Source organism: Hippichthys cyanospilos, chromosome 13 (genome assembly GCF_059441005.1).
Source record: "Hippichthys cyanospilos isolate Australia breed blue-spotted pipefish chromosome 13, RoL_Hcya_1.0, whole genome shotgun sequence".
NCBI classification, from domain to species: Eukaryota; Metazoa; Chordata; class Actinopteri; order Syngnathiformes; family Syngnathidae; genus Hippichthys; species Hippichthys cyanospilos.
In genome coordinates, this window is record NC_142381.1 from 12,972,507 (window position 1) to 12,991,893 (window position 19,387).

The window sequence follows — 19,387 nt, forward strand, 5'->3', positions numbered from 1 at the left end:
TTGGGTGTAAATAATACGCCTAGGCCCTTTTCTGGAAACCTATAATCCCAGCAACACTAGCCCGGGCAGAAACCCGCATATATGCGTGTGAATGCAAAAATGCAAAGCACTCTTTAATGGAAAGGTGAGACTTTCAAACAACAAATCCCCGACACCTAACATCAGCAAAATTCTCTCCCGGAGCCTTCATTGTGCTGCTTAATTCTTAATGTCATCTCGCGGCTCCTCCGCTTTATGTCAAGCTCAATCACACCGACTGCTTTGAGATTTGCACACATCATGAATGAGAATAGGAGCTAAACACACGGAGCTGGGGGAACGACAGCGGCTGAGGTAGACGCGATAAAAGAGGGGGATAACAGGGGTGACGGCGTCTGGGGGGGTGAGCACGGGGGGGAAAAAATGGCAGCCGCACAGAGCAGGGGGAACGTGAGGCCTCCACACTCGGTCATAGCCCATTAGGCTGGCTGGCTGCAAGTGCTGCAGCTCATTACATGCTCTACCTCTGTTGTGTGGATGCACAATGCACAATTACGCCACCCCGCTGCTCAGACGGCCACGTCGCCCTGCGCCACTGAGACAGCTGATTTCTGCCACCGCTACAGTCCAAACCGCCATATATTAGTCCCTGATGCAAATGCAGGTTTATGTCTTGAAACAAAAGCGAAATTTGAATGTTCTCAAGTGAAATGAGGGGCCTTTGCACCATGGGGCCAAAAAAAATAAACAATGCAGCTTTTCACGACTACTTCAGTGCCACTCTGTTAATACACTCTGGTCACTTTAGAAAACATTGTGACACAAGAATAAGTCAAGCTATTTCCAGCCATGATAGTTTTCTTAAGACGTTCTTAACGACGGTCCGTCGGCAAAATGGATCACACAACGATCATTTTACACACCTTCAAGTAAAGGCAGGGGCAACGGCGTAACTTGAACGCAGTTGGGTTTCTTCCACCCGTGCCGGCAAATTGTTTGACAAGTCCTCCTACTTACTATTCTACAATAATGCATGCAGAAGTTGACATTTAATCTGATGGGGGGGAAATGCTAACTAACATCCTCCTGCTACCTCCTTGTTTTAGGCCTCCGCGAAAAGGTCACTCTTCCCCGGTGTCAGAGCTGGCTGCTCGAGGAACTTTTCATTCACGCTTAGTATTAAATAAATGTGTCTGTGCCTCTACGTTGCAGGAGGGAAAAAGCGATAAGACCATTTCGCAAAAAGAAATATTGCAACAACAAAACATTAACTTGCCAGCTGCTATTTGCCATTGTAACCCTATTTGTCATTCTCCGTGAAACAAGTAGCCAGAAAAATACCAAGTGGCAATTTCTTAAAATGTTGACGTACAGTATGACAAATGCTAATGTTGAAACCTTGGCGTGATATTTTGTATCGTAATATTCCGATATAGCGATTGTATAGACTACGGAAATCACACCGGCCTGATCATGAGTGGATGATATTTGCCATTTTATGCAAAGTCAGGTGCGATATCATTGGCCATTTTTGTGATTAGATCACGGAAATCATGATCCGCCCCAAAATCTGTTGTTGGATACGCTGTAAAGTGTTTCATTGGCTAATAATGCAGTGATATATGTTAAATATCTGTGTTAATCTACTGTTTATTGCATGAGAGAAATGCCGATATTTCCTTACGTTTCAGTCATCAAAAATCCAACCGTCATTAGAGAATGTTAGTAAATAAATTTGATCAGAATATCTAGCCACAAACAGGTTTGTTGCCAAAAATATTACCGAAACTGCATTCTACATGATTTACTGTATCATTACGTTCATGATGATATAAATAACAACTTTATTGATATTTGGTCAAAAAAAGAATGAAGGAAGATTAATCAACACATGCAGTAAAAAAAACAAATATTGAAAACTTTATGAAAAAAATAAAAGCCACTGTACGGATTGCAAACACATTTCTCCCTTGGCTATAGCAAAACTTTGTTTTCTTTTTCTGTTTAAATATGCGAGCTGACCTTTCTCCCCTAAACAAATGTAGGCCATTTTCACGGGCTACACCAAGGCCCATTACTGCAAGATGAGCTATTTCTTTTTCCGTAATATCCTCCTGGAGTCATACGTTTTCTTGAAAGCTTAATAAACCTTTGCAGGAAACAATGTTGATAATTATGCGCTTGATGGTAAACATTTGCATATTCATGTGCCCTGTTGGGACTTGAGACAGTCCGATGATTTCAATGAAAGGAAACACAATGTGGCATATTTATGTCTGAGAGTTTAATTTGAGAAATTAAAAGCGGGAGTGGGGCGGGTGAAAAAACGCCACTGGATACTCATTTAAATGGGTAATTACGTCCATGCAGTATTGCTTGCGGGGCTTAACAAGGTGCGTAATGATGTCCTGTTCCCCAGCGATAAACATCATCACGATGTCCATTTCGTCCACTCCATTTAGCCTTCTCCAAATTACATGTGGACCCATCAACCTCGGTTCAAAGTTCTTGTAGCCATGCTGCGTTCATGTCCACTAAAAGTCTTCAGAGAGATTTATGCTGCTTTGTTACTTAGTCTCACTCTGCATTAAACCCAATTTATGACGTATAATACAAAACATGTCCACATTTACTCCTTTTGGGTGGTTTTGGACAAAGCTGGATAAAAGATAGATGATTATGGCGACTACTTTGTGTCTGCTGAATAGAATATATTGTCACACGCAGTACAAAATCCACTTAAACCACTATCTTCACTTAATGCCACCATCTGTGTTGTTGGATACACTGAAGTAATACAAGAATGAAATAATCCCTTCTAACATTAGAAATGTGACATTTTCTGCCATTGTCGTAGTTGGAAATGGTAAGGAAGAAAAAAAAAAGTGTTCTTATGTGAAGGCCAGGTTTTATAGAAAGAAAAAAAATAGCACTCAGTAGGGTGCAGACCTTTGCTAAGGCCAAACTGTCATGAACTGAATCAGCGCTAACTGATGGGCTGAAGAGTAGATGGTGAATGTTTCGATGGATAGATGGACATATAACCCCTGTCCAAAGTTGCAAAAACTTACCAAAAATACAAAATTGAGTTACCAAAGTTCCTAAAATGTTGTCCATTTACATATTTACCTTGTTGTTTTTTAAGTAACATGCCCAAAAGAAACCAAAAGTGTTCCCTAAAGCCTTTAATAAAACGTTATTATCACTTACCCAACGGAATACATTTGGTAGAGTCTGCTTTACTCTAAAAATGCTATATTTGGTCCCTGTCTACATGTAGTCTAATTTAAAAGCAGCAAATATAAGTGTAAATTTTAATCAGTTTGGACAGGGATCAAGATTATTCAGACTAAAACAAAATTTTAAGTATAAGTTAGAAAAAGACCCACTCTATCTCTGAGACCCACTTTATCTCTGATTAGACTTTTTTTTTACGTTTCCTAAATGTGTATGCACTGTTTTTTTTATTAACTTTTTTTTACCTGTAATTTTGATGAACATCTGTTTATCCATCCAAACAGAGTACAATTTAAAAGCAGTAAATCCAAGTCTAAATCTGTTTGTAGTCTGAAAAAAAATATTTTTTCAGAGCAAAATGTACTCTAGAAATTGAGTGCAATTTTCAAAGTTTAAAAGTTAGTAAACAAAGGTAATTCAGCAAAACAAAACTTTGGCTTGTATAGTAAAAGAAAATGTTTCTGAAAATGAACTAAAGGTTAAATACAAAGAGTAACCAATAATTTCCAAAGGGTTTCTATAGCTGCCAAAACTGCCAACAAAGATTACCAAAATGTCACCTTAAGTAATTTCCAAAATCACCCAAAATGTCACCAAAATATCACCAAAGTTTAATTGCTCAAAATTATTATTATTTTTTTTTCCAATTTAGTTAGCATTGAAACCAAAAATGTTACCAAATGTGAAAGAAACATACTTATTGTAAACCCGGGCATTGAACAGATAAGAAAATATAAGGAAAAACACAAGCAATCTTCCCTGGAGGAGGTAATAACACGTTTGAGGTTGAGGAAAATCATTTTTTATCAACAGTTCTATCTCCCCTGTTCTTTGTGCCCTAGGCACTGCTTGTCACTTGCACATTAAGGACACATATTGTGATGTGTGGACCTTTTTTTTTCCCCCTGCCGCGCCTGACTTTACAACCTCGACTTTTCAACGTCCACGCGAAGGGCGACCCCCTTGGCGAGCTCCCATTGTGGAAGTGGTGCAACAGCGAAATTAGCAGCTTGTGTGTGTGTGTGTGTGTGTGTGTGTGTGTGTGTGTGCGTGTATGGAAGCACAGCCAAACTCATTTAGAGAAGGCTCTAAGTGCATCTCTGTCACCCGCTGTTCATTAATTTCTGACGGCCCAGGCTTTATTCGCCCTTATAAACACCGACACTTGAAAAATAGCGCAGTCTCTCTAAAGTCTCTGCCTTACAAACAACTTAAATCATTAACGGGATGATCGGGATCATCTGCCACTCAATCAGGAAAGACTGAAGCTTTTTTGGGGGGTAAGATGAAATGCTTTGTTTTGCAAATCCCCTTGATGGGAGGAGATTTTAAGTGCTCCACATACATTTGTCATTCATGCTTTGCTTGAACTTTTCGAAACAATTCTGCAGTCGCTTTCATGGGCTGAGAAAAAGTTAATTTTGCTACCATATCAACAAGCTAACAAAGCCATTTCCCTTTTAAAACCCAAGCTAGATATACTGGGCAAATAGGCCTTATTTCAATATACAACAATAAAAGGTCAAAACAATTTGAGTCACTGCTGCGATTAACTATATACGGTATTCTCAATAACACTGGCCCTGAAGTACTGTAAAAGACTCACAGCGATAACTGCAACATTTTACGGCCGACCGTATATTAAACACAAACTTACAACTAAAGAGCATTAAATGGGAACTCTTCATGCAGGCTCACTATGACGTCCGATTATTGACAATGCCTCTTCCTGAGTCAGCCCATAAGATGTGAATGATAATGTCACATCTCATGTTTCAAGTAAATGAGACAATCCATAAGAGATATTTAGAGTGTGTGGGTGTGTATCCATCACAAGTGTAGAAGGCCACCTACAATCATGTGAATGACAGCAACACATTTGCCTCTCACTCACCACGATATGTCTGGCTAGCCATGCATCTCTGTGAGATCCTCAGAACCTTGTTTGAGGCAGGTAAACCCATTATCTTTTGTAGCTAACCAGTGAAGAACACAAAAATTGTGCGGTAGTACATATACTTCTTTATATTTATACATCTAGAAATTTGCATTTAAAAAATATTGTAACGTGGACTGATTTTGAACTGTGGAATGTTATTGAAGAATATGGAATTATATTAAAAGAGAATGCCATGAGATTATATTGAATATAATTAATGTTTTTTTTGTTTTTTTCAAATGTGTTATTGGGAATGACTGTGGATTTTTGTTGAAATTTTGGCACATCAGAAATAGGGCTGGGGGAAAAAAGTCGACCTAGTCGGGTCCGGCTAAAAATAGGTCACCTAAACATATGCGTTTGGACGCGCCACCAGAACCATGTTTGTGCCTGCCACCTTTTTCATCACATACCTTTCTTACATAGATATTCAGCTTTGCATTGGCAACAAGGAAAATACTTTCCCAAGAAACAGGAGATTTCATAAGTTTGGGATACTTTCCAATGACAAAAAGAGTGACAAAAATAAAGTAATGTTTTGATTGTTAAGTGGAAAACTCATACCACAGCAGTAATTTGAAGGGGGAAAACACCATGTGTACTAATTTAGCAGCCATATGGATTTTCATAAAAGACAAGCTCATGGAAATTCCCAAAATAACAGGCAGACCTTCAACTCTCAAGTTTACACATGGTCAAAGTATCCTCTGTAGGTGACTTTAAGGACAGTATTCCATATGGTATCTGCATTTAAAATTATGTATGTGTGAAGTAAATGATAGAGTTCGTTGACCATATATGCTAGCATGCAAATGCTAGTCTCACCTGCTAACCAGTTAGCATAGGCAATAAAATAATGGGTATACCCTCTTTCAACTTTTTGTACATTAAACATGTATAAACCAAAATCAATTCATGTTCAGCCCTTATTTAAAAAAAGGGGGGTGAAGGGAAAGCTGCTCGATTATTTGATGGAATAATCAATTGGAGAGTCATTTTGTTTTAAAATTTGATATAGCCCTAGTCAGAAAAAAAATTCCAAGGTGAATTCAATAAGTTGAACATTTAGAATTTGTAATGGGGAATGATGCGAATATGATTTGTTGAATGTGCTGCTGGGAATAAATAGGGATGTTTTTTTATGGCCAATATGATGGCGAAAATGTTGCATTTTTGCTCAGTGGCTAGTTCAAAATTGAATTGAGTAAGCTGAATGATTGAAATTTCAAACGGAAGCAATGTAAGTGTGTAATATTGATGAATGTACCGTTGGAACGTATGATAACTAAGTTTTGAGGAAATCATAGGGAATGAATGGGGACTTTAATTGTATTATTTTGGGGTGAACAAAAGCAGTAGAGTTATCCAAGGGTGTTTTAGCTGATTGCATGTTTCAAACCAATGTGTATCTAGAATGAAATTGCAACGTTTGCAACTTTTATGAAATGGTGCATAGTGACTGAGACCTGTATTGATTATCAGTCAGCGAGAGAAGTCCTACTTTCTGCTTCATTTGTCACCCTCTCTCATTAATTACCAGTATAAAATGGGACGTAAAAAAAAAAAAAAAAAAAAAACACCTGGCTGAGATGAATCAATACGGTTAGAATAATTTATCTTCCTGGTATGTGCTCGTTATCTGGAATCACGGGTGTAAGAATCATTCTAACATATTCAAAAACGCATTGTAGCCAAAGGCCATTCTTTTACTGTGTAATTGTCTCTCAGAGCAAGTGATGAACTATAATTAAGCCATGGAAGACAGCTCCATGTTCTTTTGAGCGTTCGGATCTGACATCGGCAGCTCGAACAAACATAGCACAGCTTACATGCTTCAAAACAGTGAACAAGGGGGGATGTCGGGGGTTGTTCTGTATATATACTGCTTCACGTTCTCACCAGGGAGAAAACAGTATACACAAGTGCAGGTATGAGGCCTTTGGGGAGACCTGTCACTGTTTTCACAGCCAGGTCTGTTGTTTGGATACAGGATGTGTACGTGTGTGATGCAGCAACCTTTTGTCTGAAGCAGGAAACGCTTCGTAACCAGCTGCTTTACCATGAGCATGATACTCTATGACTCACGTAAGCAAACGATTGAGAAGTGCATAGATCGCAAGTCTGTATTGAAACAAATTCTTGCAATCTTCCACTAGCAAAACCAGAATGAACTCATAGCCATGCGGAAACTGACCGAAAGGACATGATTGGGTAAAGGAATGTGCCATGGAGTAAATATTGAAAAAAAGTATTGCAGTGCTCAAAAATAGTTTTCACTTTATTATTGAAATAACGACTTCTACTGGAAAGCGCTTTTGATTTTGTTATCTTGTCATTATTTAGAAATGTTCATGATTAGTTTTGCCGAGTGGCCAAATATTGCATCCAGGTAGTTTAACAATAGTTTAAAAAATAATGTACTAGAGGTCAGTTATTTAAATTACTAAAAGTATTTGTATCGGGTCGATACCAAGCCTTATTTCAATGTACTCGCAAAGGCAGTCAATTATTAGAATCGGTCACTCTTTTACGATCACGAACTAGAATTTACAAATGAATAACTAGAACATGACCATTAATTTCACAACATTTTAAAGAAATGCTTGATTGGTGAATGTAAGACTCAAATCGAAGTTAAATGTTCTTTTTTTGTTTTGTTTTTTATGGAGTGGTGTATGAAAAATGTGTGTGCTCGGTACTTGGAATCGTAATCTGTGACTACTTAAGAGTTGAATACTCGTAATGGTGTCAGCCTGAAAAAAAAAAAAAAAGTACCAAACGTTTCTACGAAAAATGTTACAAAATGTTGGCAAAATTCATATGAGGTTAGTTACTGAATTACCAAAATATTGCCAATTCATGAAAAACAGAAAGGAAACGTTACCACGATAGTTTCCAAAAATGTTGCTCAGTTAAATTGAAAGTAGTTCTCAAAAACAATACGCCCTTTTGCGTAGAGCAAATGAATCAAAATGATAGAAAGCAGCTATTCAAATCATGACGGAGTGTCCGACTCAAGTGGTTCCCATTTTCAGATGTCTCCTTGCCAGTTCCGATCCATTTCAATGCTGTTTGCCAGCGTTACAAACGGCGCTGTAATTATACCTACAGCATTTCTTATTTAAACGCAACATTTGCGCACGCTGCGGTACTTCTGTCAACGGCAGATGTCGCGGCGGGAAGCAGCGAAAACAACAGCAACTGTGCCGTCGAGGTAAACGCGCGTGGAGGTTATATCGCGGTCTCGCTGGCGTCTCCAGACACGGGGGCCGGCTGGCTCAAAGGGATGCTTGTCAACTTTAGGAGAGGTGGCCGGCGATGGAGGCTGCGTGCTAAGCAGGCCCGGCCTCCATCAAGCCAATCGAGTGGCTCCGAGACGGCATTGGCCCAGACACCTGGCACTGGCACTCATTCACCAGTCTTCGCTCCTTTCTCCCGTCTCTGTTTGCCCTCGCACGGCTCCATCAAGGCGGCTAGGAGCTTTGCATATAAGATTATCGGAATCAATCGAACCTAATTTGTCTAACTCTTTACTTTTTCATTAGGCCGGGCAAATCAAGGCTTGGCTAATCCGCTAGCAAATGTGCTTTTATTGAATGATTAAGACACGGAGGAAGGATGCTTCAGGAGCGCGTGTGAATATCCAGCCAGGCTGATGTGTTTTTTGGGGGTGAAAATTAGAGTTGCTGCCAGATGACAGCCGTTCTATAGCAGCGTTTCACAACCTTTATCTAGCCATGGCACATATTACACATATGAAAAATAGATGATCTCGTCTGAGTTTGATTTCGGCCTTGTTTTGTTGAAATCAAAGCCATTGTTCTGTTCGATGAATGGCAAAAAGTAGCTATGAAGTTCATTTTTATGGTTCTGTCAGTCACTTGCATAGTGAAACAAAGGACAAGAGAAAGGATAAGAGAAGTCATTTTGTTTTGCACCCTAGTCTAAACCCAAAACACCTAATTTGGGGAAATGCCAAGTACTGATACCTCGACAATGTATTATGGAGGGAAAAAAAGTGCATCCAAGTTGTTTTTCCTGAAGAGGAACACAACTCTACCAAAATGAGACAGTTTACACGGCTGGTGAAGCAGCGGTTTCAAGCAAGGATAACATTTAAATCTTTTTTTGGGGGGGTAAATACATTTTTCAGGTGACATATGAATCTAGTTGTGTCAAACGAACATTGATCCTTTATGCCACGCTAGTTTAGCTTCACGTTAGCTTCCTGTAACAGCTACCAGTTCCCCCACTGGCCTCGTGAATTGCCGCTTTTTCCGGCTCTGTTGAGATGCTGTGTAGTTATAAGTGTAGAAAATGTCTTTTAGCAATGTTGGTGTACCTCAGGATTACTTTGCTTTCATACCACTCATTTTTCTTTCCTATGACTCTGATCAGCTAAAAAAGATGTGACTGAGCCGATTCAAGTGATCTGAATCGGGTCATCCTAAAAGGAAGATGCATTATTTGTGGTTACATAAAAAAAATGTCCGTACCAATTCAGTTAAATGTTGCTGTACACCAGCAATAAAATGGCAATAAAGAAGACAATAAAAAAACAAGAATTGTGTAGTTTCCTCTCATCTGTGAAGTTCCATGCATCACAGTTGTCAAGTATCACTCATTTAGGACACATATCTAATTTGCTAAACAAATTGAAAATTCTGAGCAAAAGACTGTTCCTAAAAATTATCCACCAGAATGATGTACAAACCTAACCGGTTTACCCAGATCATATCTAATGCTTCAAAAATAAGTAGGGGCCGAGCAAAGCCTTTCAACTATCCAGTAGAAATGTGGCTACAGGAGCACACACTGTCGATCCTCCAAGCGTTGCCAAGCATCATTTCATATTCCCTGTCTTATTCAAGTACTGCATCAAAACCAGCTCAGACAGGCCCAGTAAATCAGCATGCCTGTAAGTAGGTCTCATTGACCTCTCTGGATCCATTGGTGCCGGAATATCTCTGGATCATCAGCTCAAAACATCAATATCCATCTTGTGTTTCTTGTTGCAAAGACCCCCAACACCCCACCTTCCTCTCCATGAATGTCAAACAAAGACTGGAGCCATCAATTACGGCCATCTGGTAGGGCGTGTGGACGCAGAACCTGGTACCGCCTGTAGGAGTGAGCATCTAACAAACCTCCACCCCAGACAAAGCAAAGACGTATATTTGCAGTCACTCACGCAAATCTCGCAGGGTTGAGAAGTGGGTCATGACGACAGAGAGATGTGTTGCACAAGAAATCCAATGAAGCAGTTCATATATTGGAAAATCTATGAAATAAAGATCAGCTGGTCTGCATACGCTGTCAGCTCAAATAGTTTTTCTCGTCAGACCTTCTCTGCTCTGTTGGAGCCGTGCATGGTATGTCAGGATAATTCAATGGCTGGCTGCGCAGAGCAACCATGCACTCACACCGCACGCCCGCTCTGCCAAATGGACGGCGGGCAGGCAATTTAGGCAATGATTATTCTTTTCCCTAGCACCTGAAATTACACGTGATGGAGCCGATTAGCCGGATCGATAGATCATCTCTCAGAGAGGTGCTCTTTTTTTTTCCCCTGCACGAAAAACAAGAAAAAGGGCAAATCATTCCTTTCATCCATTCCAGGTCGTGACGGCGAAATGCTTTCAGGCTCGGGTCAACTTCAATATCTCTCGAAATGCCTCGAACATTTCATTCAGATGCAATGACGTACGGTCACACATGCCATTTCAAATAGCTTAACCTTCCATCAGTGACGGCCAGACATTTCACTGACAGCACCATCTTGGCTGTGATGGAGTGCTAAATATCACCACAACTCGAGATATGTCAAATAGCATCTTGCCATTCCAAATCAGACCCTCGACGGATATCGGAGGGATCTTTCAGACACTCTTGAGCGATGGAGGAAGTCTGACAAAGCTTTGCTTTCGGGGTTTGCTCTCCTACGAGGTAGCCCGAACGTAGTCCAGAGCTACCGTTGGCGGATTCTCACCTCAGGCAGTGGCATGCCGTTGATGATGAGGTCAGGCTGCTGGTGACCCTGCCCGGTGAACGAGTGCTGATAGCCGTGGTTGGGCGCGGAATTGCGCGAGTTCTGGTTCTCCACGTTGAGGAAGGTGCTCTCGGAGCGCCTGCAGCCCAGCGGCAGGCTCTGCTGGTGGTAGTCGAAGTAGTTGAGCGAGGAGGTGAGTGACGAGCAACTCACCACGTTCATTTTGTCCGTCTCCTCGACATCCCGCGGCACCAGGCGGATGTCGTTCTTGCTCAGCTTCTTCTTCTTGCTTGACTTCTTCTGATTGCCGTAGGAGTACTCGGCCACCCTGCGCAAGTAGAAGAAACTGAACAGACTCAATAAAGCAGTGCTCTGTCTTGGCTTTCCTTTTGCACACAGTCAAAGACGTGCTGCCACCATCATGCCAGCGAGGATTACGATCGCTTTTCTGGGCGCCAAACAACTGCAAATGGCCCATGTCCAGGGTTGGCGTGGCCCATTCAAAGGTCAGGGAGCAAAGATTTTATAGGCTCTGTTTAAATTCATACTTTCATCGTTCAAATTTAGGAAAGCATAGTTTATGTCGCTTCTAAGAAGCTGCCAACCATAAATTTAAATTAAATATTGGATTTTACTGAAATTATTCTTTCTTAGCAGGGTTGCACCAAAAAAAAAAAAAATGCAAATGAGAGACACTTGGCTTAAAACCTGAAGAAAACAAAAACAAAAGGTCAATAAATGACTGTTAATTACACAAAACAGCATACTATGGCTTGGCTAAGTATTCTTGTTCAGTGTTTTAACTAATGTTTAAAGAGGATAATTAATTTGTGCCCCTGTTTTTTTTCCTAAATGTTAATCATATACAGTATAACAAAGGCATGTTTATTCTATACTAACCACAAGGATGGAAGACAGAAGCTTTGTTCTTTTACTAGGTATTATAAAAATAAGTCCGATGATGGCCCATTTATTGTTCAGTAAAATATCCAAATTGTTCCACCCCCATTGTTCTTTTTGATGCAGTATATAACGGGAAGACCACAATGTTTAGACATTTACAGTTATTAATGTTTAATGCATTGATAGGCATTTTTTTCTGTTAGAAACATATGCTTGTGTTTGAATGCATCACGTGCACTGCATACATAGTTAGTTCCTAGCGCACATTTCCGGTGACTGAAAATTTTGACCATTTGGAATTCTGAGTTTTTCCAAACATACCAAAGCTTGAGGCATCACATAAATATTTACTCAATCCACTACCGGGGCTACCGGAAGTGACGCTATGATGACTAGAAAACAGGCTACAACATAGGGATAATTCCCAATTTCAGATATATTTTTAGAGAATTTCGGAGTATTTTTTGGCAAGTACCGTTTTTTAATTTAAGGTGAAGACCATCACGCACAGAGGGCGTTAACATTCTGTAAAACAGCCATGAAATCTCTATCCACAAGGTTGAAGATGTGAGGACAGATTCTGAATTGTAGTTATTAATGGAACTGCTACATACCTACTATCTAATCATTTTGTAATTATAGTTATTCTCTATAGAAGAGTTCTGGGGTTTTCAATAAAGAATTTTCCAATCTTCGCTCGCTGACCTTTAAGGGGCACCCCACCCTGAGAAAGTAAACAAACTACTTTTTTTTTTTTTTTTAATATGCTTGGATTTGCATGCTCAACATTGGACATGTCACAAACAGGCAGGCAGTATGCAAACATGCCAAAAACCACAGATACAAAACAACACCAGTTCAGCCCAGCACCACCCGTATATGCAATCATAACCAAAGCAGGGGAAACCACCATTTTTTTGACTATCAAGCAAGCATACTAGCAATATGAAGATGGGTATCAAATGGGGAGGCTGCAGATTCAAATTCATTTTGCCGCCCTCCGAGTTTTGCACAAGCTCTAAGAGACAATTTTGACTGAAATAAGAGCAAATGAGCAGCACACTTGTGCTATGTTTCCTCAAAGGCTTCTCCGGGAGTAGGAAATGGAAAATTCTTCACACAAGCTTGTGGATTTCTGCAGGAGAACAGATGCTATGTCCACATGTCACTTAGCATAATTACTGCAAATAATTTGTGAAATGTCTTTCTTTCATTTATAAGCCATTTTTGTCATCACTGTGTGGAGCATATGGTTTATATTGTTCAAATGCGAGTGAGAGTCTTCTCCAGTCACGCGTGGAATATCTGTGTGATTGTCGCCCCCACTGGCCTCCCGTTTCTTCACTAAAACGCAGCTCTAATCCTCCCAACAGTTCTACAATCGCGCAGGCTAAGAAGCGGCATTGTTTTTCCCTTGCTTTCATTTTTCTCTCAGATTGCATCTTGAAAAGAGCTACCGCACTCATTCTCACCCCCCCTCCCCTTTTTTTTCCCCTGGCCCCTTGATTTAGAGAAAGAAAATGGCCAGTCGCAAACAAAAGGCAGAACGTTCTCCACCTCGTTTTCATTCATCATTTAGCATGCTGCCTTCCGCTCTATGTTGCTTCCAAATGCAAATTGGATAGTGTGTGTGTGTGTGTGTGTGTGTGTGTGTGTGTGTGTGTGGGGGGGGGGGGGGGGGGGTGTCTGAGTCAGGCAGGCTGACTGAAAACAAGCAAATAATTAGCGATAACTGCTCCTCATAGTCAAGGTGGTGATGACTGAGTAAGAAGGGCACACATCCCATCACTGCTGATTATAGCGGTAGTGCGGAGGTCTTGCGTATTGGAATTCATAGTTGGTAATTATTGCTACTTTGAGCAAGGTTTGTACCTAAGCAAGAGAAGTCATCATTTCAACCTGCAAAAGGATTTCTATTAAGCCTCTGCCAGAGTGGCATCCATCTACAGTAAATCAGACTTCAATTTAAAACACTTTGTCTATTTTTACCCTACTCAAAGCTGCTTGGAAGAGCGCTGTACTCAGCAGCCACAACATTAGGTATGATCATATCATCTCGTAGTGCTGTCAATTTATACGTTTTTAACTAATTAGTTGCAGAATTTTCCGAAATGAATCGTGGTTAATCGCGTATTTCATTAACAGTTGTGTACTTGAGTAAAATCCCTGAAATGATGTGTAATCAACAAAGAATTCCATTTCAAAGACTTCTAATAGATTTCTTTGATCTTTTAACACATTTCTTTTCATGTGAATTACAACTGTTGAGCAAAACCACCGAATCTGTTTTTTTTTCTAGTCTTCTCACACAAACTATTCTCCAAGCAACTTTTTAGAGTATATGTATGTAAACGTTCATCTTTGTTTGTGATTGTGACTCTCCTCTTAGTTTTGTTGCAAAGTTAGCAGAATTCAGCTGTTACACAAAGTAAATAAAACTGAGTTAACAAATGTTTGATGCTTTATAAAATGTTGACTAATTCCCGCTTTAACTTCGACAGCCCTGACAATAAACATTTAGTGGATTTTGTCAATCAAAACCGAGCATTGTCGTATTACTATAGGCAGACATTTTGATGTTTCTTCATAATCTTGCAGCTAATGTAGTGTCCAGTGAGTATATTAAACCAGACCATGTATAGCAACAAGTAAAATTTGCGATGCAGTATCCTAGAATGGTGATCGACCCAGTGCTTGGGAAAAAAATAACATCCAAACTTGACTTCCAATAAAATTTGAAGCAAAATATGATTATGGCTGCAGGTGAAGTCTCAAATCCAATCTATATGTAAATGCATAATGTTAATGTGGCACCAGGGCTGATTGCAGATTGATGAACAAAAACAGAGCGTTCAGTGTGCAAAAAAACTAATGATGTGCCACTTCCAAGGATATTTATTAATATTACGCTTTGAGAGCTTTTTATTTGAGCTCATCCAGACCACGTTTGAAACTATTTGTGATGAGTTTTGCCCGTGAGACATACGCCAAATTCAAAGTTGGGCTCTAGTCGGATAAACTCCGTGATCTTAGATTATGGACAATGATGAACAATCAGACACGGTTACATGAGACACGTCTGCGATTGTCACCGAACCAGCAAAGCGTTAATTGTCCGGCAACACGCCCACAAATTGAACATGACACTCATACTTATGAGCCAATTGGTCACAAAGGAAGGATTAAATCAGTCGATCACAAGCAACAATGTGCCTCAGATGGACTAATTCTATTTCAAAAGCAGCTTCAAACTAAACTAAAGAAGAAAGAACTGTAGCCCGGCCCGGAATGCTAAACGGGGGATTGCGATGCACATACACAAAAAGTGGGTCAGTACCTGCAGTTGTAGGTCCGGATTTCCTTGTTGTCCCTCTTGCACTTAACCGCCACAAAGATCATAGTGACAAAGAGGATGGCGGCGATGGAGCCCAGAGCGATGATGAAGATGAGGGACAGGTTGACGGGTCCGATGGATTCCTGGGCGTTCAGGTCCGGCGACAGGTATACCACGATGTAGGCCGAGGCGGACAGCGAGGGCTTGCCGTGGTCCCGGGCCACTACCGTGATCTCGTAGGTAGACTTTGCGTTTTCACTGAACATGCGGGTGGAGTGGACTTCTCCGTTGACTTGGTCAATCTCAAAGAAGGCCCGGTCGCCTTCGGAGATGGTGTAGGTGAGCCGGCCGTTCTCGCCTTCATCGTAGTCATCCGCCTTGACCTGGGTCACCATGTAGCCGGCGCCGGCGTTCCTGGGGATTGACACCTCGGCGGTGCCGTTCACCAGAGGCGGGTTGGTCATGACTGGCGTGTTGTCGTTAACGTCCAGCACCACGATTCGCACTGTGGCGTTGCTCGACAGGGACGGATTGCCGTTGTCTCGCGCCAGAACTTTAAAGTCAAAAGTCCTTGTGTACTCGTGGTCGAAGGATCTCATGGAGTAAATACGGCCAGATGGGTTGATGCTCACATAGGTGTTGACGTCCATGTGCTTAATCTCACCTGGGACTATAGAGTATGACACGGTTCCGTTCATGCCCAGGTCGGGGTCTTCTGCCGAGACCGCCAGCAGGCACGACCCTGGCAGGTTGTTCTCCATCACCATCTCCTGATAGTGCGGCTTCAGGAAGTGCGGCGGGTTGTCGTTCTCATCCGCCACTTTGACCACCAGCGACTTTGTGGCACGCAGTGGAGGGATGCCGCTGTCCTCAGCCTGAATGGTCAGGTTATACGTGTCCTTCTGCTCGCGGTCCAGCCGACCGTCCACCAGGATGGTGGAGAAGCTCTCATACTCCTGCAACCGGAAGGGGACGTTGCCCTGCAGCCGGCACTGCACCTTTCCGTTGGCCCCGGCATCTTTGTCGGAGACACGCACCAGGGCGATGACGTACCCGCGCTGCGCGTTCTCGCTCACCTCCACCATCTCTGTGTTGAGGGAGAGCAGGCTGATGACAGGCGGGTTGTCGTTGGTGTCCATCACATTCACCGTGACTTTGCAGTGTGCCGGGATGGAGTTGGGACCCAAATCTTTGGCCTGCACGTCAATCTCGTATATCTGGGCCGTCTCGTAGTCCAGAACGCCGTTGACGGTGATGATACCTGTCCGGGAATCAATTTTGAACGCTTCCCTCGTTTTCTCAGTGACGTAACTGTTGAAGGAGTACACCACCTCCCCGTTGGTGCCCTCATCCGGATCCGTTGCGTTTAAATCTATGACTAGAGTGTTGATCGGGGAGTTCTCCATCACATTAACGGTGTACACAGGCTCGTCAAAAACAGGGTTGTTATCATTGGAATCAATGACTTTGATGTTTAACTGAACCGCGCCTATTTTTGGCGGGTCTCCTCCATCCTCTGCGCTGATCTCATAATTGTAGTGGGACTGAGTCTCTCGGTCTAATGATTTTTGCACGACAAGCTCTGCAATTTTGGAGCCGTCTCCCCGCGTTTTAATCTCCAGTCCAAAAAGCTCATTTGGGGTTATAGAGTAAGACTGCACTCCGAAGACGCCTGAGTCTGGATCGCTCGCCCCCTCCAGGGGAAACCTGGTCCCGGGGGACGCATTTTCCGAGATCTCGATGTCAATGTGGCTCGTGGGAAACCTGGGCGCGTTGTCGTTCAAATCCTCAATTTCAACTTTGATGACGCAGATCTCCATCGAGTTGGACATCACCTCCAGGGAAATAATGCACTTGGGGTTCTGGCGGCACACTACGTCCCGGTCGATCTTCATTTGCGTGGTAAGAATCCCGGCCGGGCTGAGTTCCACCCAGCGCGGCTCCGAATTGGAGATGACCCGCAAGTAGGGCGGCTGCGGCGCAATTTGGAATCCTTGTTTGAGCGCGTCCTTTGTCACGTTCCCAATCACAGAGCCTGGCTTCATCTCCTCGTTTATTCCATATTTGAGGTTAATGACAGCCTCGGCGCCGAGCCAAAACAAGAGCAGCAGCACAATTAAATGTATTAATTCCATTTTTTTTTTCCCGGACCTGTTGAGTTCACCTTAAAAATAAAAGCTGGTTACTCACGCACCTCCGAAATCATCTCACATATACAAAAAAGTGTTGAGACAAGTGTTTTTGCGTGCATGCACATTTGACATCTATCGGAGTAGTCCTTCATGCAGTGCCGAGCTCGGTGGGGTGACGGCGGGGCTATGCGCCGCGCACGGTGTCCGGGCAGGCTGCAGTGATTTAACCGTCTTCATCCAAGTGCTGCTGTGCATGTCCTCATCGAGCAAAACTGTCTCACTGGAACACAGTGCATCATTGATCCAAAATGAACGAAAAATCCACTGAGGCAAGTCCCCTAAAAAAAATGTTGAAAATCTCCCCGGTGACGATGCTCAAAAGTCTTCCTTTGATTCGTGTTTAAATTCTCTAATTCGAATTCCTTGCACACAAAAAATAAATACATAAATAACTGAAAATATATCAACAGCTCAAGTCCGGTTTTGAACGCCTCCTCCAAGAATGTCACATCACATCAGCAAAGTCCAAGATCTGTTTTAATTCCAGCACATCCTTTCCCTCTTACATCCCCTCCTTAAGTCTTGCGGATGCCACTTTCCCCTGCAAAGCACTTGAGGAGGTGAAAACACCGAATATCAACGTCATTAAAGAAATCCGTCACAAATTAACAAGAAAGAAAAACGCACACAAACGTAGCGCCTAAAATGTGAAGCGAGTGAACACTGGAGGACCCAGCAGCTCCTATCATCCCAAATAAAAGAACTCGGGCTCGAACATGCGCTCCTCTCGCTCCACTGACGCACACTGGCAGACGCGCTGTAGCTCCAGAGTCGAGCGCTCAGTGCGTGCGGACCCGCAGTCTCCCCCCCATCGCTCCCTCTCCCTTCCACTCCCCTCCTCAGCCAATCAGGGGTTACACTGTCAGGGCTGGAGTCGCTTGTGGGTGGGGCAAAAAAAAAAAAAAAAAAAACATGCACGACGGACATATATATATATATATATATATATATATATATATATATATATATATATATATATATATATATATATATATATATATATATATATATATTTACAAGCACCTCCTCCTTGCAATTACAACATGCATACTCAGGCATTGCTTGGAAGGGGTTCACTTCAAGGTAAAAAAAAAAAAAAATGTGACCCCCTCCCTCCCAAAAAAAAGTAAGCAGTTATTGACACAAGATTAGTTACGTCGGCACAAAAATCAACTGCCTTGAAAATGATGCTAAGTTTTACTGCAATATTCAATAGTCATTTAATATTGTGTAACATTTAATAGCCATTTCTTGTTCATTGGTTACATAGGGGAAATTGCATTTGAAATCTTGTGTAGGTTGTCCTTGCAAACGTCTTGTTCCTGCATCATCTATCATAGCATAAAACAACTAGTTTGAATCCAAGGCTCCCATTAGGAGCAAAAACATTGGATTCCTACTATTCAATAGGCTGGTAGAGTCAAAATACAAAAATTGATCTGGTCGCTCGATTGATTTCATCACTTTTGAGGCGTACTTAATGTTAAAACGTAAAAAATGACAACATCCACACATTGCAAGATTTACGTAGATTAGATAGTAACACGGTCGCGTCTTCGGTCTGACTTTGAGGTTAATGTCGAGTTCTACTTCAGGCCACACGCGCGCACACTGACTATACCGAGACAGACCATCTTCAAAGTCACAAGGGTGACACCTAGTGTCCGCAGCTGCATGCATTGCAACTTCACCCTCTGTAGAGGCAAGAGAGAGAGAGCAAAAAGACAGACTTCCAAGCCAGGAGAATAACAATGGCACAATCAATTTGCTCTTTATATTGAAATGGCTTTGGACAGTTGGCGCACAAATTAATG

General features: G+C 41.9%; 1 protein-coding gene across 4 annotated transcripts in view; it reads right to left on the minus strand.

The window, feature by feature from the left end:
- The window catches only part of pcdh19 (protocadherin 19), a 73,334-nt gene extending 55,008 nt beyond the window's left edge, over positions 1–18,326 (minus strand). The window contains exons 1-2 of one of the 4 annotated variants that reach the window (XM_088432096.1): positions 15,385–18,326; positions 11,358–11,472 (exon numbers count right to left, since the gene is read on the minus strand). In XM_088432096.1, the coding sequence (XP_088288222.1) occupies positions 11,358–11,472; positions 15,385–17,516 (2,247 nt within the window). In that variant the 5' untranslated portion in view covers positions 17,517–18,326. Of the gene's footprint in view, positions 1–11,144; positions 11,491–15,384 lie in introns of all 4 variants that reach the window. The other 3 variants (XM_088432094.1, XM_088432095.1, XM_088432093.1) reach the window with 3 other exon arrangements.
- Between the last annotated feature and the right edge of the window lie 1,061 nt (positions 18,327–19,387).